This window comes from Herpailurus yagouaroundi, unplaced genomic scaffold, assembly GCF_014898765.1.
Source record: "Herpailurus yagouaroundi ecotype Mexico unplaced genomic scaffold, PumYag 163, whole genome shotgun sequence".
Taxonomy (NCBI): domain Eukaryota; kingdom Metazoa; phylum Chordata; class Mammalia; order Carnivora; family Felidae; genus Herpailurus; species Herpailurus yagouaroundi.
The window spans coordinates 66,963,440-66,989,219 of record NW_024412404.1 but is presented as its reverse complement, the minus strand read 5'-3'; the positions used below and the strand labels follow the sequence as shown (position 1 = coordinate 66,989,219).

The 25,780-nt window shown below is 58.0% G+C and overlaps 2 protein-coding genes across 2 annotated transcripts in view; one reads left to right on the top strand and one right to left on the bottom strand.

Moving 5' to 3' along the window:
- Nucleotides 1-681: 681 nt before the first annotated feature.
- BNIP3 (BCL2 interacting protein 3) lies at nt 682-14,284 on the top strand. The gene is made up of 6 exons (XM_040486811.1): nt 682-922; nt 8,583-8,733; nt 9,342-9,426; nt 11,650-11,756; nt 11,829-11,978; nt 13,427-14,284. The coding sequence occupies exons 1-6, from the start codon at nt 877-879 to the stop codon at nt 13,470-13,472; spliced, it is 585 nt and encodes a 194-aa protein (XP_040342745.1). The 5' UTR covers nt 682-876; the 3' UTR covers nt 13,473-14,284.
- A 6,344-nt stretch (nt 14,285-20,628) lies between these two features.
- The window catches only part of PPP2R2D (protein phosphatase 2 regulatory subunit Bdelta), a 48,658-nt gene continuing 43,506 nt past the window's right edge, over nt 20,629-25,780 (bottom strand). Inside the window, exon 9 of the mRNA XM_040486809.1 lies at nt 20,629-20,908. Coding sequence (XP_040342743.1) covers nt 20,629-20,908 — 280 coding nt within the window. The remainder of the gene's footprint in view (nt 20,909-25,780) is intronic.

The following is a 25,780-nucleotide window of genomic DNA, read 5'->3' as shown; positions in this document are numbered from 1 at the left end:
CTGTGGGGCGCAGACTGGAGAACCAGGGCCGGGGTCGCCGTCGATGGCTAGGGAGCACTCGGGCTTGCCCTGGTGAGTCCTGAGTCGGAGGCAGGGACAGGAAGTGGGGAGGCCCTCGGTGACTGATCAGGTGCTGGCCCTTCCGGGTCATCGTTACAGGGGTTGCTGTGCGGCCTCCTGGACCAGTTGCTACAGTTACTGGTTCGACTTCCTAGGAGTGTCACTTGTGGCAGCCTGGCTTTCTGACTGACGGCTCGGGGGAGGGCCGGATGTGGGGGTCTCTGCAGGTGAGGGTCTCTGCAGGGGAGGGTCTGGGTGTGGGTGGTCGTTCAGGTGAGGGCGGGCCAGCTCCGCCCCGACGGTGGTGACCAGCGCATCTGCCTTCCCGCAGATCCCTCGGTGGCGGGTCTTAGCAGAGGGGATCGCGGTTTCCCAGCCGGCGCCCCGCCCGCGACCACCACGCAGCGTCAGTCCCGTCCCTCGCCGCGCCTGCGCACGCGTGTCCCGGGCCTCGGAACCCCCGCCTCACGCGCGCGCGCCCCGCCCTTCAGTACCCGTTCCGCGCACGCGCGCTGAGCTGCTTAGGCGCGGCCGCAACCCGCCCCGCGCACGCGTCGCACGCGCCGCACGCGTCCCGCGTTCTCGCGCACGCGCAGGCCCCTCCCCGCGGCCAATTGGCGTCGCCGCGGCTTATCCGGCGCTTATCTGTTGTGCGTCCGCCGGCGCGCGTCAGTTGGTCGGGGTCCGGGGTTGAGGCTACGCGCTCTGCTGGGCCTCGCACACGAGTATCGGTCCCCCGCCCGCTCTCCTCGGAGCGTCCGGCGCCCACCCGGCCCCGACCCCGACTCGCGGTCGCAGCGCCGTCGCTTAGGCGCCATGTCTCAGAGCGGGACTCCCGGACTGCAGGAGGAGAACTTGCAGGGTGAGGCCGTGGGAGCTGGGCACGACCCGCGCCGGGGACTGGTGGGTGCGGGGCTGGCAGGGCCGGGCGCGGGTTGGGGTAGTTCAGGGGGCGACCGGGGGCTGGCGGGGCTGGGGCGGGGGGCTGGCGGGGCCAGGACAGAGGGCGGCAGGGGACTGGCGGGGAAGGGGCCGGGGGTGGCGGGAGGCTGGCGGGGCCGGGGACTGGCGGGGAAGGAGCCAGGGGTGGCGGGGGGCTGGCGGGGCAGAGGACGGCCGGGGGCTGGCGGGGTCGGGGACTGGCGGGGCCGGGACAGGGGGCTGGCGGGGGATTGGTGGGGCAGAGGCCGGCGGCGGCCGGGGACTGGCGGGGCCGGGACAGGGAGCTGGCGGAGGACTGGCGGGCAGAGGACGGCCGGAGGCTGGCGGGGCCGGGGATTGGCGGGGCAGGGGCTGGGGGCGGCTCGGGACTGGCGGGGCCGGGACAGGGGGCTGGCGGGGCAGGGGACAGATTGGATACCCCTAACAAGCCTAAACACCGCTCAGGCGACTGGGAATCCCGCCCTGAAGTCACAGCTCCCAGAGTCCGCATAGCTTGGTAAAGGCACGTTTTATTGCGTATTCCGTACTCCGACGTTGATTTTAGCGAGCAGATGCCCAAGGTGGTTCTAGTTGGATTGTGGGCTTTAGATTTAAGGCATTACTAGTTCTGCCCGTGGTGACTGTTGGGACTTACTCGGGAGGCAGGAGAGGACGACGGGGTTACTGTTGATACAGGGCTCAGGTCCATCGGCCACTCTTCTTAGTGTAAGATAAACAGCTTAATAAATGGTATAAGCATGTAAGTGTTTTTTGTTTTTTAAGTTGGGGTTCCATTTGTACTAGAAGGTTCATTGCAAACCAAAGCTCAGGATTGATTTGTAGGACAAAAAAAAAATCACTGTTCCCGGCTAGCACGCGGTTCCAGACCAGGCAGTGCTCCGGGGCAGACACGTGCCTCCAGCCTTGCTGGTGTGCCTGTTGTTTCTGGGTCTCCGGACTGTCCTTTTGCATTTTGGGGAGCCAGGGCTCACAGGGTTGCTGGGCATTGCCCACCCACACAGCTAAGTGAAAGGCAGCCTCAAGAGCCGCCTCCTGGGTCTTGCCTCAGTAGAGCTGCGGTGCAGCCCTTGTTCTCTTGGCCCCTGGGGGCCCAGGAGAAACCCGGTGGCCCTGACCTTTGTATTCTCTGAAGCAAAAGTTCACTAATCTCAGTGAGCCTGTAAATAAGCTTTGGGGAGGGCTGTTCAAACCTTTGAGAATGAATGTTTAAGCTTCATTAAGATTGTCGAAATCCTCGTGTTCAGAGAAATCTGGTGAGCTAATTCTTGTCCCTTACAACAGGATCTGACTAGGCGAGACTGAGTCTAATACGCGTGTAACGTGCATTTAAAAACTGCAATCCTGTAATCTCTTTAAAATTCGACATTGACTAGTTCTTTGAAATCGACAAAGGGATTAAGGGTTTAAAGGTTCTCTGTCTTTTCTCCTGTAAGTTATAAATTCTTTGCCTTGGGATCATCCTTTTTCTCATTGTCAAGCTACTTACTTTGCAACATCGTGTGTCTTTCTTATGGGCCTTGTTCTGAGATCGCCCTCCGTCGACTGACCCCAAAGTGCTTAGTCATTGGCAGTGCAAAATTGCCAGCTTCTGAGTTAAAAGCTTTGTTTTTCTGTTTTGCTTACTCTATAAAAAGATGTTTACACACTGAGTGGAAATTCACGTTTAGGACTCTTCGGGCGGTTCACTTGCGTGTACGTGCTGCTGGGCACTCGCTCACTATCTGCCTATCTGCCGGGTGTGGGTGGGGTCACTTGCGTCACATCACGTGGTGCTGCCCGGCTGCCCTGGGAAATGTGAGTCCGGGCACGGCTCCCGTCTGAGGTGGCGCGTGCCCCTCTCGGTTCTGGGCTGATGACCTCTTGTTTCTCTCTGAGCCCGAGTGGAGCCAGCCTCCTTCAGCCCACCCTACAGACAGCAGCAGCGCTTTCCTTGAGAGCTGATTGGTTGTTCCCTGGTGCCCCCTGGTCCATTCTAGTTTCAGCAAGATCCCGATCTGCCTTTCTTGTCCCCACTTAGATGTGCAAGTGCTACCGTGCAGGAGGGCGGTAGGTAGTAGGATGGGAGGCGGTGGCATGGCTGACTTCCCACGAGGACCCCTGAATTCCAGGCCGACTGTTGACGAGTGCATGGGTTTAGTAAGGTGCTCACCAGTTTGCTCTGAGATGCTCCCCCCCCCACTTGCTTCCTGCAGCCAGTCAGACGACGCTGCTGTCACAGCCAGCCTGCTCTGGGCAGAGGCGTCCGAAGAGAAAAATGGGGTTTCTTTGACATGGAAATTCTAGTAGAATTGTGCAGTTTTTTTTAATTAAAAAAAATTTTTTTTTCTTTTAACGTTTATTTGTTTTTGAGACAGAGACACAGCATGAACAGGGGAGGGTCAGAGAGAGAGGGAGACACAGAATCTGAAACAGGCTCCAGGCTCTGAGCTATCAGCACAGAGCCCGATGTGGGGCTTGAACCCACGGACGGCGAGATCATGACCTGGGCCGAAGTCGGACGCTCAACCGACTGAGCCACCCAGGCGCCCCAGAAATGTGCAGGTTTGAGAGTGCAGGTTTCAGATGTGTAGGTTCTCGCCCAACTCACAGATGGTCACTGAGAGGCCCGAGGCGGGGCAGAAAATCAGGCAGGTGAGCACAAGTATAGGAAGAGTCAGGCTCCCGGTGAAGTGACCCGGGGGCTGCTGGGAGCCCGGGGGGACAGTGCACACAGGATCCCGAGTTATCAGAGTCCTAGGTCAAATCAAGTCTCTCATTCTGCCCACCTAACTTGAGAGGCGTGCATGCATTTATTTATTTACTGTTCTGTTTACTCACTCACAAAAATGGCTGTGCTTACAGAAGTTTTTAGAACGTGCAGTTTTCCCAGGGAGGAAGCCCTCTGAGGAGGGAGCGGGTTCCTCGAGGCTTAGTGGCCGCTCTCCCTCTGGGAGGTGCGCCTTCTCAAATGTCCTTGGTTCTGTTTCTGTCTGTCCTGCTGTCTCACAGGTTATTAGGACGCCTGCCACCCCCCTGACCAGTCCTTCTCAACCCTGGCTGCCCAAATCCCATTATTACAGCTTTTCCAAAATACATCCATGCTGGGGTTCTGCCTCCGCATTCCAGCTCGGAGTTTGCAGAGCGCCAGCGAGGCTTCTGGAGAGCGAGAGAGAACACGGCCTCTCCGTCTCCAGGGCTGAGACCTGCTACCCAGACCAGGGCCGGAGGGAAATGGGATGTGCTGGGGGTTCCCTGTGGGCTGTCACATGGCACAGTGGAGGCAGGAGGTGTGGCTGGCGCTTCATCTCTGGCTTGTTCCGAGGTGTGAGCTGGGCTGTGTCCCCGTTAGTGTGGAGCATATGTGGCGGGGAGCGGGGGGCCTGCCTTGGACCAGCAGCACCCCCGCCTGTTTCCTCGTGAGGCCTAACTATGGCTGGTGACTTGGTTTGTTGTTGGTGATTGAGGAAGCTTTCTGAGGTGGTGAAGACACGTTATCCCCATCTTTCCTGCTGGAAAAGATGAGGGACCTTAGTGGGTGCGTGACGTGGGTGGGCGGATAGCAAGCCTGGTTTTCCCTTGCCAGGAAGTGTGCTTCCTGCCCAGTTGCGCAGGTTAATAATAAAACTCTCTTCCTAGTAAATCATTCTTGGAAAACAGCTTTTGGACCCAAAGCTTTTGCTGTAGAGAATCCAGAATGGGATTTTTTTTTTCCCTCGGGATGCTTAGGACCTTTTTATGACATGATTTTAAAAAGCATGGGCTGGTCTCATTGGGTCTTGAGTTGATCCTTGTAATGTAACAAAAAAATACGTATACACTTACATTTAATAGTGTTACATGTCAGTTTTGTCTCAGTTTTTTATTTTTATTATTTTTTAAGATTTTATTTTTAAGTAATCTCTGTACCCAACATGGGGTTTGAACTTGTGACCCCAAGATCAAGCCACACGCTCTTCAGGCTGAGCCAGCCAGGCAGCCCAGTAATATCTGTTTAAGAAAGCATATGTTTGGGGTCTTTTTCCTTGCATCTTGGCACTGAGCTCCAAAAGCCCTTGGGATTTCTTGAGTGACAGTAGTGTATTGAGGAGCCCTGTTGGGACACACGGAGTCTGCTAATGAGGTGACTTAGCAGGGACCTAAGTGGCCTTTGCATGAGACAAACCTGAGACGAGAGGGCGGGCTCTCAGCGCCTGCCCCCCTCCGGGGACAGGAGCGGCTAGAGGTTGGTTAGGAAACCTTCATACGATGAGCTTCAGGGAGTTTCACTGGCGCACATGCTGAGGTGCAGGAGCTCCCCCCCCCCCCCCGCCCCTGGTCCTCGTACCCTGTCCTGTGTGTGTGTGTGTGTGTGTGTGTGTGTGTGTGTGTATGTGTATGTACTTGGCTGTCCCTGAGTTGTGTCCTTTGTAATAAGCGGGTAAGTAAGGTGTTTTCCTGGGTCCTGTGAGTTCTAGGGAAGGACTGGACCTGGGGCAGGTCTTGTAGGAGCCCCTGCATTTGGCGTCTGCGGGCAGAAGCACGAGCAGCCTGGATGCCCCGTTTGCAGCCGCTGTCAGCCGCAGGCAGTCTTGTGAGGCGGACCGTGTGGGGCCTCGCTGGCTCCAGGGGGTCACGCTGGAAATGAGTCATCGGACAGCCAATTGGAGACCCCCCCCCCCACCAACACATTCCAAGTTGGAAGTGACATCATGAAGAGACCCCACACCCCTTAGACTCAGGCACCAGAGCTCTTGGAAACCCGGTCGGCAGCCCAGATGGAAACGTCAGATGTGCGGTCTTGGGATGGGAGGTGTGTAGGATGCTCTGAAGTCACTGTAGCTTCTGCTGACACGTGGTGGCCCGTGGCCTGGGCTCCTAGCCGGACGCTGGCTTGTGCATTCATGATGCGCTCCTGCAGCTGGAGACAGTCACTGGGAAACGTGTGTGACGATCGTGTTAGCAGACTGGGAGGCTGTGAGCTTTGTGGCAGTGTCTTTGATTTGCTTTTTTCTGATGAATGTGACCTGTGGTACAAGCAGCTTACTGAGGGTAGGCTAGGACTCAGAGATGCCAGCGTCTGCTGGTGCCTCCGGTCCACCGTCCCCCCGACTGCACTGTGTGGGGCCACGTGGGGCGATGGTCCTCGTAGTGCAGTTAGAGGAGGTATGACACGGCCCCCGGTGTCTTTCTGGTACCCGCACGTTGTCTTTTGCAGCCTGCCTCCACCCTGTCCCAGCCCCCGTCCTCCGCGTGCTGCCGGAGCAGCCTTGACAAGTAGCTGGTGCCTGAGATACACAGACCCGTGACACAGAATAGAGAGCCTGTCGGGCTCGGAAACAGACCTGTGCACATTGCCAGCTTGATCTCTGACAGGAGGCAGCCGGCAGTGGGGAGCGCGGGCAGCTGAATGTCTGCACCAGACTGAGCGTGTGCACAGATTCCAGCCAGGCTCAGGAAACCCACGTCTGCACGACAGTCCCCAGGACACAGATCTTCAGGACCTCAGAGTAGGAAGAGATTGAATATTTGGCTGAATTAAGATAAAAAACTTCTATTCGTCAGAACGAGACGTTAGCGCAAGAAGGCAAGCCACAGGGAAGTTACTTGTAACACGTTCAGATAAGAAAGGCTTGGATCTTGAATATTGAACTCTTATAGGCAGAGGAAGAGATTTTTGAACAGCTGATGTAAGAGGATGTCATTCAGGTGGCCAGCGAACGTGAAAATCCGGCCGATTTCATTAGAGATGAGAGAAACCTGCGCTCCTGGGTGGCTCTGTCGGTTGAACATCAGCTGACGCTTGATTTTGGCTCAGGTCATGATCTCATGATTCGTGAGTTCCAGCCCCACGTTGGCCTCTGTGCCTATAGTGTGGAGCCTGCTGGGGATTCTCTGTCTCCTCCTCTCTGCTTCTCCCCTGCGCGTGCTCGTGCTCTCTCAGAATAAACACTTAAAAAAAAAAGCGGGGGCACCTGAGTGGCTCAGTCAGTTGAGCGTCCGACTTCAGCTGAGGTCACCATCTCACGGTCTGTGAGTTCGGGCCCCGCATCAGGCTCTGTGCTGACAGCTCAGAGCCTAGAGCCTGTTTCGGATTCTGTGTCTCCCTCTCTCTGCCCCGCCCCTGCTCATGCTCTGTCTCTGTCTCTCAAAAATAAATGTTAAAAAAAAGAAATCCGAGAAATGTAAAACCACGTGAGACGACGCCATCACGGAAGGGCCACCTGGGAAGACTGGCTGCGCCAAGCGGGCGGCAGCAGACGCTCTGCTTTCTCGGGAGGACTGCGCGTTGGCGCAGCTGTGTGTCGGGGCAGGTGTCTCCCGATAACCCTGATGGCGCACGCGCTCCTCGCCAGCCGTCCGCTCGTAGGTCTGCATCCGATGGACGCGAGAGCGGGGACTCCGTGAGCGATGGGCCGTTCCGGAAGCGCCGATGGCTGCCGTCCCCCACCCGAACGGGCCACGGATCCAACAGAACCCCCAGCCTGTGGCGCAGCCACAGCGGCGGGCCCAAGCACGTGCACGTGTCCACCAGCACTCAGTGGCCCCCGCGTCCAGCCCCCAGGTGGTGCTGTTGGGCCCTGGCCTGGCGCCCCCCCCCCCCCCGCGCCCCGCCCCCCGGGGGGGGGGGGGGGCCCGGGGGGGGCCCCCCCCCCCCCCCCGCCCCCCCTACCTCAGCCCGGGCCGAGCCCGCTGCTTGCAGTGCACTCAGGACGTCTGGGGGTCACGTCCCCCGTTGTGGGACGGGCCGGGACTGTTCTCAATCTCTCCCGCCTGCTTGATTCCCCAGACGTGCACGTGCACCACCCACAGCCCCTCCCCAGCCTGTCCCTGCCCAGCACGAGGCTGCAGGGTGGACGCCGTGTCCGTGGAGACGCCTCTTCCGACAGGCAGGCTCCCTCTGGGGGTGGGGGCTCCATCTGGTCCTTTGCTCACGGCCCGTGCAGGGGTTTAGATTGGACTGAGTTTATCCCAGGAACTCAGTCGGTGGGCCCGTGGGAGAGCAAGCCTGGCAGAAGGTAGTGCCTTGCCCTGCAGGCCGTGGTTGCCGGGGGTATTCGGTGCGGAGGGTCCGGTGCTGAGACAGCTCTCTGAAGCCACAAAATCTGGCTAGAAGCAGCTTGGGATGTGTGTAACGGATGTCAATTTTTAGTAAGTTTAAGGATGTAGGCTTCCTTCTGGTAACAGCTTGGGTAGCTTGAATCCATGGGATGCTTTGCTCTGCTTAATCACGTTTAGTGAGAAATCACCTTCGTCCTAGACACGTTCATCCGGCTTCTGACAGACGGGAGCACAGAGCAGCGGTCAGGAGCCAGTGTCGGGTGGCGTCAGGGCCGGAATGTGCAGCTGGTGTGGAAATAAGCACACGAGAGAGTTTAAACCTTCAAAACAATTGAAATCTCTTCAGATGCTGTTGACACCCTTTTCTGAAAACTGAGTTGAAAGCATCCCAGTCGGTGGTCCCTGCTGGCCCAGCAGGTCACCGGACACCTGTGCAGGTGCCACCGGGCGGGTATTTGTAGCTTCAAGGAGATGGCTGCGTGTCCCAAGAGTCAGGGCTGGGAGGGGGGCTGGCTCCACCGTAGGTAGAAAATCCAAGCTGTGTCCTTTTTTGTCTCCGGCAGGCTCCTGGGTGGAATTGCATTTCAGCAATAATGGGAATGGGAGCAGCATTCCAGCCTCTGCTTCTATTTATAACGGCGACCTGGAAAAAATCCTGCTGGACGCCCAGCACGAATCTGGACGGAGTAGCTCCAAGAGTTCTCACTGTGACAGGTGGGTGTAAGCACGCACGCGCATCCGGTGCTGACGGCCCAGTGCTCGAGCGGTCACGGTGGTAAGTGCTGCTTGAACCTGAGCTTGGCGCACGTTCAGGAGCGGCCCTCCTCCTCTCCGTCCCTCCTTAGAGAGAGGGACCCTCGCCCTCTGGCAGGAGGGATGGGGCCTGGTCTGTGGAGGGACCACAGTAAAGGGGGGGGGGGGGTGAGGGCAGGGGGCAGATCCCACACCTGGTCCCCCGGCCTCTGCTCCCCGTGGGTCCCGGCTTTGTCATCTGGGTCACCACGAGCTGCTGGGCGTCAGCACTGCTGGTGAGTTGGGGCAGCGTGGCCTGGTCAGAAACCAGAGCTCAGGTGCTCGCAGGCCTGTAGCAGAGCACCAAGCCACGCAGAGCGAGCCCGCGGGCCGCGTCGGGTCCACCCCCGGGCCTGGCTCCCCGCTGCCCGCGCCGCTCCACTGACGAGGCCGCACGGTCTGGCGCTGGCCTGGTGCCAGCGCTTCCTGTCTCGGGAGGTGGCCGCGGGCCGCCGGGTGCTTCGTTTGTCGGGACGGGAATAACGTGCCCGCCTCGCTCTTTTCCCATTCTCGCGTGCGTCACTACCAAGCCCGCCTCGCTCACAGACTCCACAAGATACGAACCGAGCTTCGGAGATAGACGCCCACAGCATGGGAGAAAAGAACAGCTCTCAGGTAGGCCGGAGCGGGCTGCGCGCCGGGTGCCATTTTGACGTTTGTATGGTAAGCCTGTCCAGTGGAGCTGAGGAGGGGAGGCTCTGGTGTTCTTAGGGGGGGGTCTCTTGCCTTTTTGTAAAGCCAGGGGTGGGGGCAGCGACAGCCACCGCTCGGGCCTCACACCCAGCGGGCCAGAGAAGTGCGGCTCAGGTCAGGTAGGGGGCCTCCGCTGCCCTCCCATGCCGTCCCGAGGACACGCGGGAGGGAGGTGGGTTGTCCTGGGCCTGCAGCCTGGACAGGGGCCTGTGTGGCCAGTGGGAAGGGTGGCTGGGAGCCGGGGAGCCGGGGAGCGGGTGGCCTTGGCTGTCGGATGGTGAGCGCGTGTTCCAGGGTCCGCTCTTTGGGAGAGCCCGGTGTTATCCACAGAGCCTTTCATGACCCCCTACCACCGTGACGCCGACACCCCTTCCTCGATGGATGCTGTAGACCCTTCCAGAAACGATGCCTTAGGCCGTGCTGACTGTTGTTGGCATAATTCACGTGAGGAGCACACAGGCCAGTTACTTCAGTCTGAGCTCACTTTTTTAACATTTGCTCAAGTAGTTAATGGGTCTTACTTGCCAGGTGCTTCGGTTGTGTTGTGGGGGCTCCAGTCTGAGAGCGTCAGGCCCTCGTGCTGTGGGGCTTCTCCAGTCCCCCCCCAGCCCCCCACTCCCTCTCCCTGCTGCACCTGCGTATGTTGGAATGTGCAGAAAGTGTTTTTGTTTTTTTTTTAACGTTTTATCTTCTTTTTGAGAGAGGGAGAGACAGCACGAGCGGGGAGGGGGCAGAGAGAGGGAGACGCAGAATCCAAAGCGGTCTCCAGGCTCCGAGCTGACAGCACAGAGCCTGACACAGGACTCGAATTCTTGAACCACGAGATCATGACCTGAGCCGCAGTCGGATGCATAACCGACGGAGCCACCCAGGCGCCCCTCCAGGAAGTGTTTTCTCAGGGTGTTCTCGGTAATTACAAGAACACGAACAGTTGACTTCCTTTCCCATATTTATTTCAAAGTCCCTTAGGAAGCAAGGTCTTGAAGTAGCACTGAGTCACTTGAGCCTGTGGGGTCTCCCCTCAGGGCCTCCCTCCCACCTAGGTTCTTTCAGGACTGTCCCTGGTCCCCCGGGTATCCTGACGGTGCCCCCAGGCAGCTGGTTTGTTTTGCTGATGCATTCTACAGTATTTCCAAAGTTTTTAGTGGTTTTTCAGATTTTAAAGGAGGAATTACAGGATATACTAAGGTATAGACAGAGGTTTTATTTTTATTTTTTTAAGTTTTATTTATTTTGATGAGAGGGAGCATGCCAGGGAGGGGCTGAGAGAGAGAGAGAGAGAGAGAGAATCCCAAACAGGCTCCACACTGTCAGCAGGGAGTCCGACTCAGGGCTCAAACTCACGAACCGAACCGTGAGATCATGACCTGAGCCAAAATCAAGAGCTTTACGCTTAGCCAACTGAGCCCCCCCCCAGGTGCCCCAAGTAGAGCTTTTGAAATGCAAAAAAGGGGGCGCCTGGGTGGTGCAGTCGGTTAAGCGTCCGACTTCAGCCAGGTCACGATCTCGAGGTCCGTGAGTTCGAGCCCCGCGTCGGGCTCTGGGCTGATGGCTCAGAGCCTGGAGCCTGTTTCCGATTCTGTGTCTCCCTCTCTCTCTGCCCCTCCCCCGTTCATGCTCTGTCTCTCTCTGTCCCAAAAATAAGTAAACGTTGAAAACAAAAATTAAAAAAAAAAAAAAAATGCAAAAAAGAAAACTCTGTGATCCTGCTCTTTAGTCCCCCGTGATTAGTGTCTTGTCTTATGGATTTTAAGATGTAGCTTGAGATCACAGGTGCAGGTATGTTTTTGGGTTTTTCACTCCCACTGAACACAAAATCGTTCTTTTAAACTTGATCAAGGGGCACTGTGCCCTTCAGAGCTTGTTTTGGGTTTTAGATGGTTTTTATTTGCTTGTCTCACAACCAGCCCCGTGGTCGGCATCTTTGTGCGGCCCCTTTGTCCTCTATCCTCACTTCACGCGGCTTCCTTGGGACAGTGTTTGCAGCCTCAGCGTCGGTCCCAGAAGCGAGCCCCCCAACCTGCCGTCCACCCACCACCCGTGGGCCTCCAAGCCCGGCCTGCGTGACGGCGCGTGGGTGGACGGCGGCATTCTGTGGCGGGGCCGTGAGGGGCTGACACACTGTTCACGTCGACTCTGTCACAGTCCGAGGAAGATTATATCGAGAGGAGGAAAGAAGTCGAGAGCATCTTGAAGAAAAACTCCGACTGGATATGGGACTGGTCCAGTCGGCCGGAAAACATCCCCCCCAAGTGAGTGTCCTCGGCGTCGCGGGGTCTCGGTGGACCCGGAGCGCGGCCACTCACTCGCGTGTGTCCCCCCAGGGAGCTCCTCTTCAAGCACCCGAAGCGCACGGCCACGCTCAGCATGAGGAACACGAGCGTGATGAAGAAGGGGGGCATCTTCTCGGCGGAGTTCCTGAAGGTCTTCCTCCCGTCCCTGCTGCTCTCGCACCTGCTGGCCATCGGGCTGGGGTGAGTGGGGCCGCGTGAGGCTGCCCCCGGGGAACCGGGTCCCGGTCAGCTCACGCAACCTGCGTGTGGCCAGGCGCGGGACTCGGACCCTGGCCCGAGACCCTGGAGGTGCCCCTGCCTCACCTCCCGGCCCCACCGCGGGGGTGGCCCCCCGACTGAGCCCTGACGGCAGAGGCTCGTCCCGCCCGGTGCTTTCGTGGCGTCTGGCTCGTCAGCACGGACGGCCCGCGTCCTGTGTCGTCCCGGGCCACACCTACCACGCACAGGCGTGTCGCGGCCTGGCTTGGCAGAGCCGGGGGAAACGGGCCTTCGCGCCCCCTGGTGTCTGGTGCCGCTTGCCTGGGGTGGTCCCAGCCTCTGCGCGGGTGGGTGGTGGTCTCACGAGCCCGGGCGCGCCTCATCCCGCTGTGGTTGTAGCTTGTGGGACGGTCCGCGTGGTCAAGATGGGCTTCTGATTCAGGCCGGCACCCCCTGGCCGGAGGGCTCGGGTCCGGGGAGAGGGAAGCCAGGATGACCGAGCCGCTGACGCACGGCACCCTCGGCTTCCTGAGCCCCGTGGACGGGGAACCCGAGCCTCGGGCCCTTCCAAGTTTGGGGGCAGGTGGCAGCTTTCTGGCCGGCCCAGCAGCCGTGGGGGTTGGTGGGGGGGGGGGGGGCGCAGAGCTGCCCGCCCCACTCTCCCTTCTGAGGCTCAGACCCTACTTCCGCCTGGGAAGTGGCTTCCCCAGGGGCCGGACCCCGTCCCCCTCGCTGCCCGGGGCTCGGTCTCCGGCACGGCTGTGTTCTGGCCAGGGTTTCTCCCGAGTCCAGCTCTGGACTGTTGTCCATAGCTAGCGAGTCAGATGGACGCTGCTTAAACGCCTGGTTTGGGCCTCCATTTCAGGGCTGATGTCCGCAGCTGGTGCCCAACGGGCAGAGCTTGCTGGCCCTCGGGACTAAGTCCGTCTTTGGTCCACCCGAGGCGGCTCCCCTGAGGACGGGTGGGCTCGTGCCTGAGCTCTCCTGCTGGGCCCGCCGGCCCCTTTATTTCTGCCCCCCTCTCGATCAGTCCGAGCCTGACCTGCGTGCTGCTTTCCGGGCCCGGCTCTCGCCCCTGGCCCTGGCCCGCCTGAGGGCAGCGCTTTGTTGCTCGGGGATGGCCCTGGTGAGGCTGGTGGACGCGAACCCACGGCGAAGCCGCCGGGTCCGCTTCGAAAGAAGCGCCACGGCCGTTGTGTTGTGAGAGCATCTCTGCTTGCTTTGTGGCCTCCTCTGTACTTAGAACACAGCTGGATCTCTAAACGCCATTACAAAATACTATGACAAATCACTAAGCGTTTGATAAGGTTGCAGATGCTCCTCACAAAGTTCTTAGGACTGGGTGGCAAAGAGGCTGTCCCCTTGCATCCGCTGCCCCCGCCAGGCCGTGAGCGGTGCGCCCACCTAACTGCTCATTGCTCTCTCTGAAGGATCTACATCGGAAGGCGTCTGACCACCTCCACCAGCACCTTCTGATGAAGAATCAGAGCCCGGCTTTTCCCCGCGGCCGGATCGCCGTGGGGGCCGCGGCAGCACCAACGGAGGCCTGTCCCGACCCCAGGAAGCTGCACCACTTGGTTCTGTAAACGCTGCGTTTCCGCCTTTAGTGAGATGAAAGAAAAGACAGAAGAACCAGGCTAACCCGTAATCGTATCTGTGGGATCAGTTAGTGCGCATGTCGTGTTGGTTAACATCTGCTGTAATAATTTGGTAGTAAATTCTCTTTGGATATTATAAGTAAGTAAATAATTTTAACATGCTAGATACGATGTATGTAGTATTCTGGCAGATTATCTGTAACCAGTTATTCAGTTAAAATACTTTATATTTGCAAAGAATGAACGTTTATTAAAATGACTACATGAGGGGTTTATCCCGAGTAAATATTGTGGCCTTATATTCACACTATTATAGGAAAGACTACATTCAAGTGGATGCAGGTTGTCTCCTAAAGACATTTAACTCTTTTAACGCAGAGTTCTTTGTCACGCCGTAGAATCCCGGAACAAATGCAGGTTCCGCTGTACTGCTGGGACATGAAGCCGTGCGTCCCTGCGGGGGGGGCGGGGGGGGGGACTTCCGTCTGGGTGGCCACCTTGGACGCTTGCCTCCTGCCCAGGGCCCCTGTCCGTGTCCTCCTCTCCTCTCACTCTGGACTGCTGGATCTAGTCCTCCCCGTGGTGTTGGGGTTTCGTGTGTCTTAGAATCTGCTCCATCCTGAGAGCAAACCTGTGTCTACTTCAAAAGACTGGAAATAGAGAAAAAATAAATCTTTGCCAAATCCTCGAGAGGACTGTAGTCACTGGTTTAAAAGTGTTCTAAAAGCTTTGTGGGTGAACCAGGCGTACGTCCCCTTGTCCCCTTTACCTTTCCACGGCATGGCGGTGGCGGCGGCCTCTCGGACGCACCGTACAGATCCTCCTGTATCTGTTCTGCACCCGTACACTACGTTCTGTTGTGTTAAAAATAAATAACATTTCGAGTTTTTAAAATTTCCGTTTATATTTAAATGATTACCTCAGGTATAGCAGCTCAAGCCATCTCATTTGCAGACATTTCTGCTGCTTGAATGGGGTCGGAAACCTTCCCGGCGCGCGACTTCTGGAAGATAGGTTCGGTCACGTGGAAATGCTCCGGCCGTGACAGACAGCAGGGGGTGCCCGTCTGTCAGGAGAAACGGGCTGGTCCCTCTGCCGCTTCTGTCCCGAGCGGCCAATGGCCTGATCCAGGGGGCTGCACCCAGCGTGGCCGAGCGGGGTCCTGCGTCTCCAGGGTTGGTGCCCCTTGAGCACGGCTGACTCCCCTGTCGCCCTCTGGGTCATCACTTTTGCCCTGCTCTTGGTGGCACTAGCTGAGCCCTGGGCAAATCTGGCTGGAAGCCCCCGAGGGCGGTCAGGAAAGTGCCTTCCCCCAAGTGACACCGGGAATGAGACCGGGCTCTCTGGAGGCCCCTCCCCAGAGTGTGTGTATTGGCAGGTGTCTCTCTTTTGTCCTTCCTTTCTGGCGTGGTAACAGCACACAGTAACAGCTTTTGCCAATAGCCCTTTTTACCGTTCACTTTACTCGCTGAAGAGTGAGTTTAGGCGTCTGGGTGACTTAACGTGCTGCAAACAGTCTTGGGTCTAAAGAGAGAAGCCTGCAGTTGCCACTTTTAACTGAGTTTTCTGGTCCAGACACCTGCAGACTGGGTGGGGCACTTGGGGGCGGGGCGGGAACCCATCAGCACCTTGACAACCACCTGTGCGTTGCTGTGACCTATGACCCGTTCTAGGAATCCTCCCTGAGGATCACCCTGTAAAAGTCCGTTTCTAGCAGCGTGTCACGGGAGAGGCCCCCCCCGCAGAGGGTGCGCCAGCCGTGTGGGCAATCGGCTTGGACACCACACGGGTCCTCCGGCATCGGGCGAGCTGCCCCAGGCGACCCTGTTCAGAGCTGGACCCACTACGGCCCAAACTGCAGGCTGATGAACAAAATAAAGACGTATTTGAAAAAAGAGCGTAACCGATGGTGTGCTATCATTCGTGCAAAAATGAGCCAAGGAGGCCCCTGCTCTTTATGAAGAAACCCGTGACCACACCAGAGGAGCAGGTGGGGGCAGCAGGTATGGGGGGCGGGATGGAGGGGAAGGAAGGTGCAGGCCTTTTCCGGGACGGACTCAGCACCTCCACGGTGCCTCGCGAAGCCAAAATCAATCATTGGAAACGTTTCCGAGATAATTCAAAATCGAATGCAGACAAGGAAATGGGAGGATTCCTGAGGCCACGCTGGCGGCGGGGCAGGTGTTCAGAGCTGCGAACGAGGAGGACACGGATCCGGAGGAAGAGGGCGGGCCGGAGAGTGAATGGAACTCAAGGTCTAATAGATGCGGGGGAGGCACGCACATCCTGTGGGGGAGGGGTCTCCCAGCTCCAGCCTCGGGGCCTCCGGTGAGCACTGCGAGCTGGTGGTCCGGATCCGGTCCCTCAGGCCACAGGTAAAGTGAGGCCGTGAGGTCATGACCCGAGCTGAACTGAAATGGCCACGGGGTGAAGCACGGCTCGAGGGAGAAGTGGGCTCCGGGGCAGTGGGGTCCGGAACACACACCAGAGAGTGTGCTCCGAAGCCGGCACAGGCAAAGGACACGGGAGACCAGGTGAAGGAAGTGCCAGTGGCCCAAAGCGGGACAAGAAACAAGCATGGTGGCATGGTGACAGGCAGGCGCCCTCGTCCACGCCGGCAGCAAACAGGTGGGAGGAATATACGGGTCTGCGAGTTGCGGGTCCCCGTCAGGCACACGCGGGACCCACGGACGCCACAGAGTGAGCGTGGGGGGCAGCCCCAACTCCCCCCCCCCCCCCCCCCCCACGGTGGTCGCAGAGACCAAGGTGTCGTGAAGACGCCTTGCAGCCGGGGTGAACGCCCACACGGGCCGTCTGCCTGCGAGGTCGGCCGCCAGCACACCCCGGGGAAAGGGCCGTGTGTCCAGCAGACCGCGCCGGCAGGACTCGCCCCGGGCCGCCGTGGACAACGTGACGCAGGGGGCCTGACTGGCTCTGGGTGAAGCCTGCGACTGTCTCAGGGTTGTGAGTTCGAGCCCCACGCCGGGTGTAGAGATGATTTAAAGATAAGATCTTAAATCTCGGGGCGCCTGGGTGGCGCAGCCGGTTAAGCGTCCGACTTCAGCCAGGTCATGATCTCGCGCTCCGTGAGTTCGAGCCCCGCGTCGGGCTCTGGGCTGATGGCTCAGAGCCTGGAGCCTGTTTCCGATTCTGTGTCTCCCTCTCTCTCTGCCTGCCCCTCCCCTGTTCATGCTCTGTCTCTCTCTGTCCCAAAAATAAATAAAAACGTTGAAAAAAAAATTTTTAAATAAAGATCTTAAATCTCAACAATGGATTTAGGACCAGAAACCAGAAGCCAGACAAAAACAGGCCGTGAGCTCCCTGACATTGGTCTTGGCGACAGGTTTTTGGATTTGACACCATTCGCAAAAGCAACAGAAGCAAAAATAAACCAGTGGGGCTGCACTAAAAACCTTGTGCACACCGACGGGAGCCACCAACACGGAGCAGAAACCAAGTACACGGGAGCCAAGATCTGTGACGCGGAACCGACACTCTAAGTAACACCAGTCGGGTTAGATAGAAAACACGACGGGTTATTTCTCCGAAGAAGACATCTGGGCACGCGAGATGCTCAACGTCACCCCCTGCACGTGTGCGAGGCTCCCAGTCTCCGGGCGACGTCTGGGCCCAGGGGCGGAGCCCGCGAGAAGCGTCAGTGGTGCCCCGAGGGTGTCGGGAAAAGGCCGCAGAGCCTAAGAGGTTCATCCGCAGCCTGGGAAGGTCTGTCCCCACCGAGCACACCTGCAAAGCCCACTCTGAACGGACTGGTCTCCAGTGACTTACCAGACACTCTGGTTATCAGAGGAATCCCAGGTTTGTTGCTCACGACGTCCTCAACTGCGCGGGGGTCGAGGTCGACAGCAGTTGTCCTAGCCCAGCGCTGGCATCCTGGCGGCTGGCAGGCCCGTGTTCCGGGGACCGTGCTGCATGAAGCAGGACAGGAAGGACAGGCCAGGTGATCCTGGATGGCGGCCACCCAGCCTCCCACCCGCTGGGGCCGCTGCCCGCCCTGGACACTGAATGGTGGGACCCCACCTTTGCGCACACCCCAAGTAGAGGGATGCACTGTCAGATGAGGTGCCGACGACTCCAACAAGCCCCGGGCCCAGATGACCCCTCCGCACGTTCTCCTGCCGGGGAGTCCCTTCTCTCAGGGCCACAGCTCCTAGGTCAAGGCCACGCTCGGGTGTGAAAGCTCCCTGTGTGCTGCGCTCACCCGCCGTCACCAGCCCTGCGGGGGTGCGGGGTGGGCCCAGGGGCAGTGCGCACACGCCTGAGCCCGCCACCTGTGACCGCGTGCCGCAGGGTGGCCACCTGTCCCCTGCCGCCAATTCGCAGGGCCCGTGTGCAGCAAGGACCTAGAAAGAAGGGGCCGCCACCATCAGGGTGAGCGCCCACGCGTCATGCCCCACTCCTCCCTGAGACAGCCCTGGGTGTGTGTGTGGGGGGCGGGGGGCTGCCCCACCCGTACTTGGCCCCGAGCACCAGCCGCGTGGAGACCCCTCACGGGGCACAAGTACTGCCTTCTCTGCGCCGGACACCGAAGGACCGGGGTCCCGGTCAGGTATCCCACCGGCTCATACGAGACTTTCCCGGAGGCGCTCCACTCTCCCGGCAGAGCACCCGAGCCCTGTCCTAACGGAAGTGCGCGTTCCATCCCCGCTCGACATCCCCGACACGATCCCAGGGCCAAGCCCCGCCTCAGACCTGGGTTCCGTGCAGAGCGGCGTCCTCCGGACAACAGACACCTGCTGTCCCTTCTCCTGCAGAGCCAGGGAGCTGCTCACTCGGGGCTCCCACTGCTCTGACCCCGTCCCGGACACTCCCCCGGAGAGGCCAATGGCTGCGGGTCCGTGGACACAGCACACGTTTGGAAGAAAAAAGCCCAGGTGCCAATTCTGACATTCGTCTCGACCCCCTTAAGCAAGACTTGCAGACATTTCCTCCTCAAAGCAACGTAGCAACAGAGCCCGGGTTGGCCTGGTCAGAGCGGTCCGCTCGCACTGACCAGGGATGCTCTGGGGACGGGCCTCTGGTTCGGAGAGGTGGGGCCGCTCAGCTCCTCAGGACAGCAGGTGGAAACGTGGCATTTGTCGTGCTGTCCCGTCACCAGTGCCAGTGATCTGCAGACACAGGACAACCAGGCTGAGTCTCACACTGACTTTCAGAAGCTCCATTTCTCACGAATAAAGATTATCCATCCCGACCCAGGTCACTGGCCTGCGTAGAGCACGAAAACTTCTAGGAAAACAGCAGCACGGGACCCTAAGAATGAAAACAATTCACACAACTGACTTTGAGGAACAGAGACAATTTCTGGATTTGTAAACGAGAAAAGGGGAACGTTTTAGAAAATACGTATTTCATGAAGAACATAAATGAGCGAAATAGATGAAGTCTGAAAACTAGGGATCTTCCCTCGTCGGGGGGGGGGACAAAAGGCTCACCTGGAAATGCACGTCGAGGAGGAAGCAGTGCAGGGGAGACATGCCCGCCTCTCGAGCGTGCATCCCGCACAGGTCCCAGCTCCTGAGAGCAAGCGGGGAACCCCGGAGTCGCAGAGGGCGCCACCGGGGTCCGCGCCCCGGTGTTTCCCCTCTGCTGGGTCCCCCGCGACGCAGAGGCTCAATTTCTACTCAATGGGGAAAGCCGTCTGAACACACAATGCAAATCCAGTTAAACATTTAAAATTTATTAAACTTTTTGGTCAAAATAGTTGAACAAATATATACAATTCTGTTAGAACTGCTTTTTTTTGCGAAGGACCGCAGCGGACGAACACTTGGAGAACTCTGCTCTGGGTCTCAGGTTTGGAACTTGTGCCACGACGCATGTACAAGTAAGAATTGTTTTAAACTCTCCACTTCTAACTGAATGGGAACTAAAGCGGAGCTCTTACGTTAAATCAGGGTAACGAACAGAACGTTCATTAACAAAACATTCGCTCTCACGCCCTCAACAGCGGCGTGTGCAGCCGGCGCCCCGGTGCACAGAGGACGCTGCGGTTTGGGCCCGTGCATGAAATCCCAGTAAGTTCCAATCCCCCCTCTATAGTTTCTGTCCTGGGAAATCCTGATTTCTGGCATCAAAGATCCTACTTTTAAACTACAGCCAGGCAGCGGTGGCAGCACGTGGGAATTAAAACCGTTCGTTCTGCTGGCTCGAAACGCACCATGAGACTCCGCATGCATAGGGTTTCGGCGCTTCCTAAAGGGACCACCCCTGGGACTCGTCACATTCCCCGGCGTGCGCGGGGCGGCTCCCTGGACACCGGTGTCGCGGGCACGGCAGCACCGGTCTATCCTCGAATCCTTTCTGAGGGGCTCCCCCAGCCTTACCTGGCGCGTCACCTGGCCGACTTCTACAGAAACGAAAGAAAATGAACGCAAGTTCGGGGCCGGGCAGGGTCCGAGTTTGAGGTACTGCACGTGCCACCGTCCTGCCAGTGAAGGACGAGGGTTCGAAAACGTTCCAAAGCGTAATTCTGCATAATTCCGTTATATGCAATGAAAGCAAATAAAAAGCCGATACTTGTCTTAGACTTAAAAACACTTCTCAGAATGTGTCACTTTTATTCATTGGCCACACCGGAAGGTGTGGCGGCAGACACAGGTGCGTGGGTGAGGAGAGCGGCCGGAGCCTGCTCGCCGAATCCAGCCCGTGGCCGGGCCACCAGGCCTCAGGGGACGGCGGGTGGGGCGCCGCCCCCAGGAGAGGGAGGGGGGGGGCGGGGGGGGGGGGGGCTCGTGGAGAGACTTTTCTCCCGGTGTTAACTTTTTGGTCTATAAACTGGAAAGGAAGGCTCAGACTTAAATAAATACATTTATTGTGAGTAATGGCCTTTATCGAGCACGGCCCGCCGATGCGGTGCCGGGCAGGTTTCGGGCGTGAGCGGCGCCCACAGCTTGCCCCGCAGGCGGGCAGCCCCTCCAGCCCGCGAGGGGAGCAGGGCCCACACTGCTCCTCGCGGAGAGGACGACAGCGTCCCTCCTCTGGGGCAATGGCCGGGCTCAGTCCCCGCGCCGGCCTCCCTAGTTGACCTTGTCCTGGAAGATGTACAGGTTGTTGGTAGCGGCCACGGCGATGATGTTCTCCGCTGGGTGCCAGGCCGTGTGCAGAATCTTCTTGTTGAAGTCCAGACTGTCCACACTGATCTCGTCCTTCTTTCTCTTCCCGCCTGTACACACTTTCCGAGGCTTTAAGCTGGCTCGGGGCTTGCTGTTCTCCCTGGAAGCTTCCAGCGTGACATCCCTCCGTGTATTTCGATCGAACATTCGGAAGAAGTTGTTGTAGGAACCGGTCATGATGGCGCTGTGCACAATGAGAGAGAGCAGTGCTGGTCAGGCACGAGGCACGGATACCTTACCACACGTGGGGGCCCAGCGCCCTGGACGCCCGGCGAGGGTCACCTGCCCTCACCCCTCCCCTACCTGACAAGATCGTTTCAGAAGCAAGACGTGAAAATAACGGTTGGCAGAGAAAAACAGTGAAAATCGCCTACTGAACTTCACGTACGTAATCATGTCCGCGAAAAGAAATATTACAGGATAGAAAAGGAACAGCCACACTTGATTACATTGATGTGTTCTGTTTGAAGTGAGCTCCTCACCCGGAGTGGGGTTTGAATTCACGACTCTCAGATCAAGAGTCTCACGCTCCTCCGACCGAGCCAGCCAACACCCCGCGTTACTGCGTTTTTAAGAGAAAAAGGAAAAAAACCCGACACGGCCACCTGTCCCAGCCACAGACAACGGGGTATTTTCAAGTCTCAAACATTTGCACTTTGTCAGTGATACAAAACTGACTTGTGTTCAGTAGACACTAGACCTGTCAGTATCCCTGCACACACACCTCATCAAAGAATACTTTTTAATTCATTTAATGCCAAGAAGCTCGTTCACGCGAAGCGACAGGCGTACAAAGGGGAAGACCTCGGGGTGAATCTCAGATGCTGCGGCTCTGCCCACATTCTTCTCTCTCCAGGATTAATACCTAAGGCCTCCATGGTCTCTGAAGTCAAAAATGTTCCTGCTATACTGGTAGAAACTGCTGGTCTGTTTTTTAACAAAACTGAGAAAAATGGCTGACAAGCGTTGCCAGGATTTCGCCCGTGGCTTTAGAACGAGCCCTGCTCCAGATGAGGAGGGTGTTCAGACCTCGCCCTGCAGATCCCGCAGACCCGGCCCGGTCCCCGTGGCTCCCCAGTCTCTTCCGACGACCCCACGGTCTCCAGGCTCGGGCACAGCTAGCGGCTGACCCCGACACAGGCAAATCCCTCAGTGCCTGCCTCACCTCATCTAAAACTGCACCCGGAAAACAGGACGGCCAGAGAAGGACTCCTTCCACTACCCGTACTCAGCCTGTGCGGTCTAAGCCCAGGAGGACGCGGCGCTCGGGAGAGGCCCAGCGCCGCTCAGACCAAGGCGCTCCCCAGGTCAGCCTCGTGTACAAGACCACATCCAAGGAAGGCTGGGCAGGAAGTGTGCCGACGCGGCCCTTCCGTCCACGCTGCTCGAAGTCAAGCGTGTCTGCCACGATTCCTTGGAACAGAGACCGGGAAGAGCTCTTCAGGAGGATGCGGTTTTGTGCTCGACACTGGTGAGAACTGGCGTGCGGCAGAAATGAAGGCAGACCAACTCTGATAGGTTCGGTATTTCTTTAAAATGTCTGACCCACAAGCCTGCAGGGGAGGTGGCTGTGCCCACTACCCAGACCATGTGAGTGACAACCCTCCTGAGCACCTGGACAGATGTCCTCCTGTTCCCCAGGTGGCCGGGTGGACTCAGGGGTAAGTGGCGATGTCCATTTTTGCCAGACAACCTGAGCACGGCCAAGAGGTGTCACGGGACAGCATGGTCTCAGGCAGGGTGCGGGTGCCCCCCCCAACGTCACACCATCCCACGGGAGACACTTCCTGCAAGAAGGCGGGGCAGCGCTGCAAGGGCGGAAGAACAGGTAAACCTTACTGGGAAGCCTCTGAATATTCCTGGGAACCGGTAATCTGAAGGCAGTTTTCAGTATTCCCGATATACCAAAAGGCATAAAGAAAAACACGACTATCCTTCTACCCATAAGCCACTGCTAACATGGTCAAATCCCACTGTGTACCTCTCTAGACAGACAGATCTTCCACCCGGAGCCCCTGCTGGGAACCGTTACAGAAGAGGAGTAGCATTCCTGTACGTGCTTCCGTTTGGAGTAGTTATGTATTCTTAAAATCAATACCTTCTTGTGTGTTCTAGAGAACACGGAAATCATCAAATCATACGTATTCTTCCACAGTATGCTTTCTTTGCTTACTATCCTTGTGAGATCACCCGTGTGATATGTGTAGTTTTAATTCATCGGTTTTCACTCGTTTTTAGTGGCAAACGTTACGGACAGACAACAGTGTTCCTGTCCGCTCGCCTGATGGCGAACACGGGGGCCCCTCGGGGGTTTGCTAGCTCCGGTTTCTGAGCATGTTTCTTGCCTGCACACGCGCCAGGTGCCTGACCCATGTGGGCCGCTGCCAGTCTCAAAAGGAGGGCCACGGTCAAGGCCGTCGGGCTCCGCCCTCAGCCCGCCGTTGTAAAGGCTGTGAGGAGGTGTCCTTGTCCCTTTAATGTGCCGACTACTGAGACCCAGCGCTCTCGTCTTCTTTCCGTTTCTGTTGGTTCCCGCTCGTGAGCTGTCACTCTCCCAATTCTTTCCCTGATTCTGGACACTCCGCTCTTGGCTGGTCAGATCTGCTTTCGTGGGTTTTCGCGGTCGCATTTTGATATAAGACAAGTTTACAACGTTAACGTGGGTGAAGTTCCCTAAGTTTTTCTTCACTGTCTGGGGCTGGGGCTTGTACAAGAAGTCCTTCGGTCTCTCCCACGTGGGTGCTGCTCCTTGACGGCTCCTTCACTCCCAGCTCGTGTACCAGATGGCTGAGGGACAGCTGTAACCTGTCCCCACAGGCAACCAGCTTACATCAGCAGAGCTCAGAGTCAATGTTCCTCAGCTTTAGGGCTGGTGGTGGCCGTGCGCCTGCCTGAGCTCTCAGAGCCGCCTTCTGGGGTCACGTCCTTTCCTGGAAGTACACTCCTGAGATCTATCCTGTAAGCTTCTGGTCAGGGTGAAGCGTCCCCCATCTGAACGCGCTTTACTGCACACTGTTCTGAGCGACCGATCATTTATCTCGGCAGGCAGGGACAGCGGTCACAAGGAAGGACAACACGCTGCGTCACACCATCCCGTGGACCTGCTGTGCTGAGAAGGCCGCTCCCAGCCTGACTGTCCCTTCTCCAGGTAGTGCGTCTTTTTTCCCCACGGCTGCTTTTCACCTCTCTCTGCCTGCGGTGCCCTGGGATTTCATAGGACACGGACGTGGAATTCTGTGCTTCCTGAACCTGTTCCTCAAGTCTTCGTCTGTTACAGGAAGTTCCTGGCCATCATCGCATCGGACATCACTTCCCCACGGTTCTCTACTCCTGGGCACGCCTCTAACACGTGTTTCACCGGGTGCCCCTCCCCCAGCCTCCATGCTCGTGCCCTTCTGCAGATCCTACCCCTGGAGCTCCGCGCTGGGCCCCAGACCACGGCTTCTCCTGTTCTCTAACTGCCCGGGATCTCCTACTGAACCCATGGTCATTTTCAACCACTGAGTAGTTCCTTTCCAGAAGTTCTGTTTGCTCCGTTTATAAATCTCTCGGGTCATTTCTAGTGGTTTTGCTCATGGTTCCCTGCTCAGGTTTTGGTTCCTTCCTTCAGTCTGGAAACATTTTCAGCCCTCTTACCTTATACTCTGCAGCTTACAGTTCCAGTACCTGAATCTGCAGAGGTTCGGTTTCGCGGCTGTTTCGGACTTGTTCACAGTAGCTTTCCTTCACGTACTTGGTAGTTTTTACCTATACATCTGGGGAAATCTCGAGCCCTGGGTGTACCGGGAGAGGCGATCCACCATGGGTGCGGGGTGCCCCTCCGCGTCTCCGTGGCTATGCCAAGAATGTGATTCTCGAGTGCTCTCTCCCTGGGCCCCGAGTCTGGGCTCCGCAGCGTCCACGGGCAGGTGGGCTCACCATTTTCTGAGAAGCCCAGTCACGCTGGATGTGACACCAACCCCGCTGCTTGTGCGGCCCGGCCTGGGCCCCTTGTGTCACTCCTGTGCGGCGCGGGAGCCTTGGAAAACCGGTGCCCGCACGGAGCTCACGCTATCCTGCAAGGCCAGGGGTCTGGAGCCCGGAGTCTGCCCTGGGGGACTCGTGTCTCCAGCAGCATCCACAAAACACCAAGAGGTGGAGGGTCGGCACGTAAATCAGGTAAAAGCCTAGGCCCGAAAAGGTCTGTTCCTCCTGATGCCCAGAGCCCGGCCTGCTACGTAGCACCCAGGCCCGCAGTAGCTTTTCCAGATCAGGCGGCCAGTACACATACGCCACATCCCGTGAGGGGGGACAGGCTGATGGTTACAAATCTCAGGGGACTTTTATGCTCAAAGTCTCAGACAGATGTCCCTTGGGACTCTGAATGTAGATGGATGATGCCTCTTCCAGAACCCTCGAGGGTCTCCCCATCACTGTGCACTGTGCGTGGGCCCCAGGCTGTAACTGCGCCAGACCTCAGCTGTGAAGACCTGGGTCCTGGGACCGGATGCCCGCGGGCCAGCCCGGCACCCAGGGTTCCCTTGACCTTCTACTTCCAACCCCCGCTTCATCCTGGCTGCTGTGCAGTTTCCTTCGGTCACGTGGGACCGCCCCTTCCCAGCACCACAAACGCAACGTGTCGTTTGACAGCAATGACACGATCCTCGGCACTAGTGGCGTCGTCCTCTCTGACGAACGGGCACAAGACACATTCCCAAGGCACCAGAACTACCACTCTGCGGAGGCCACCAGGCCCTGCCGCCGGAGCACCACCAGCAGTGAGCCGGGAGGGCGCTCCCCGCTCCTCTCCCGCAGGAAAGGCCACTGGAATGCGGCCGGTCACATGCTGAGGGGGAAACCACCACCCCAGTCCCTTCCGTCACAGTCCTCTCGGCAGCAGGACATGACACGTTACTTTAAGAGCATTTAAAAAACAGCCCAAAAGAACCTTAGTACCACAGGTACTGTAAGCACCACAAGCATGGGGAGAACTTGCTCCTGAGCACCTTCTCTCCACGGAAACTGTCTGGTGGGGGCAGCGGGCTGGGGTTGGAGGGGGGGAGGCACCTGGGTGGCT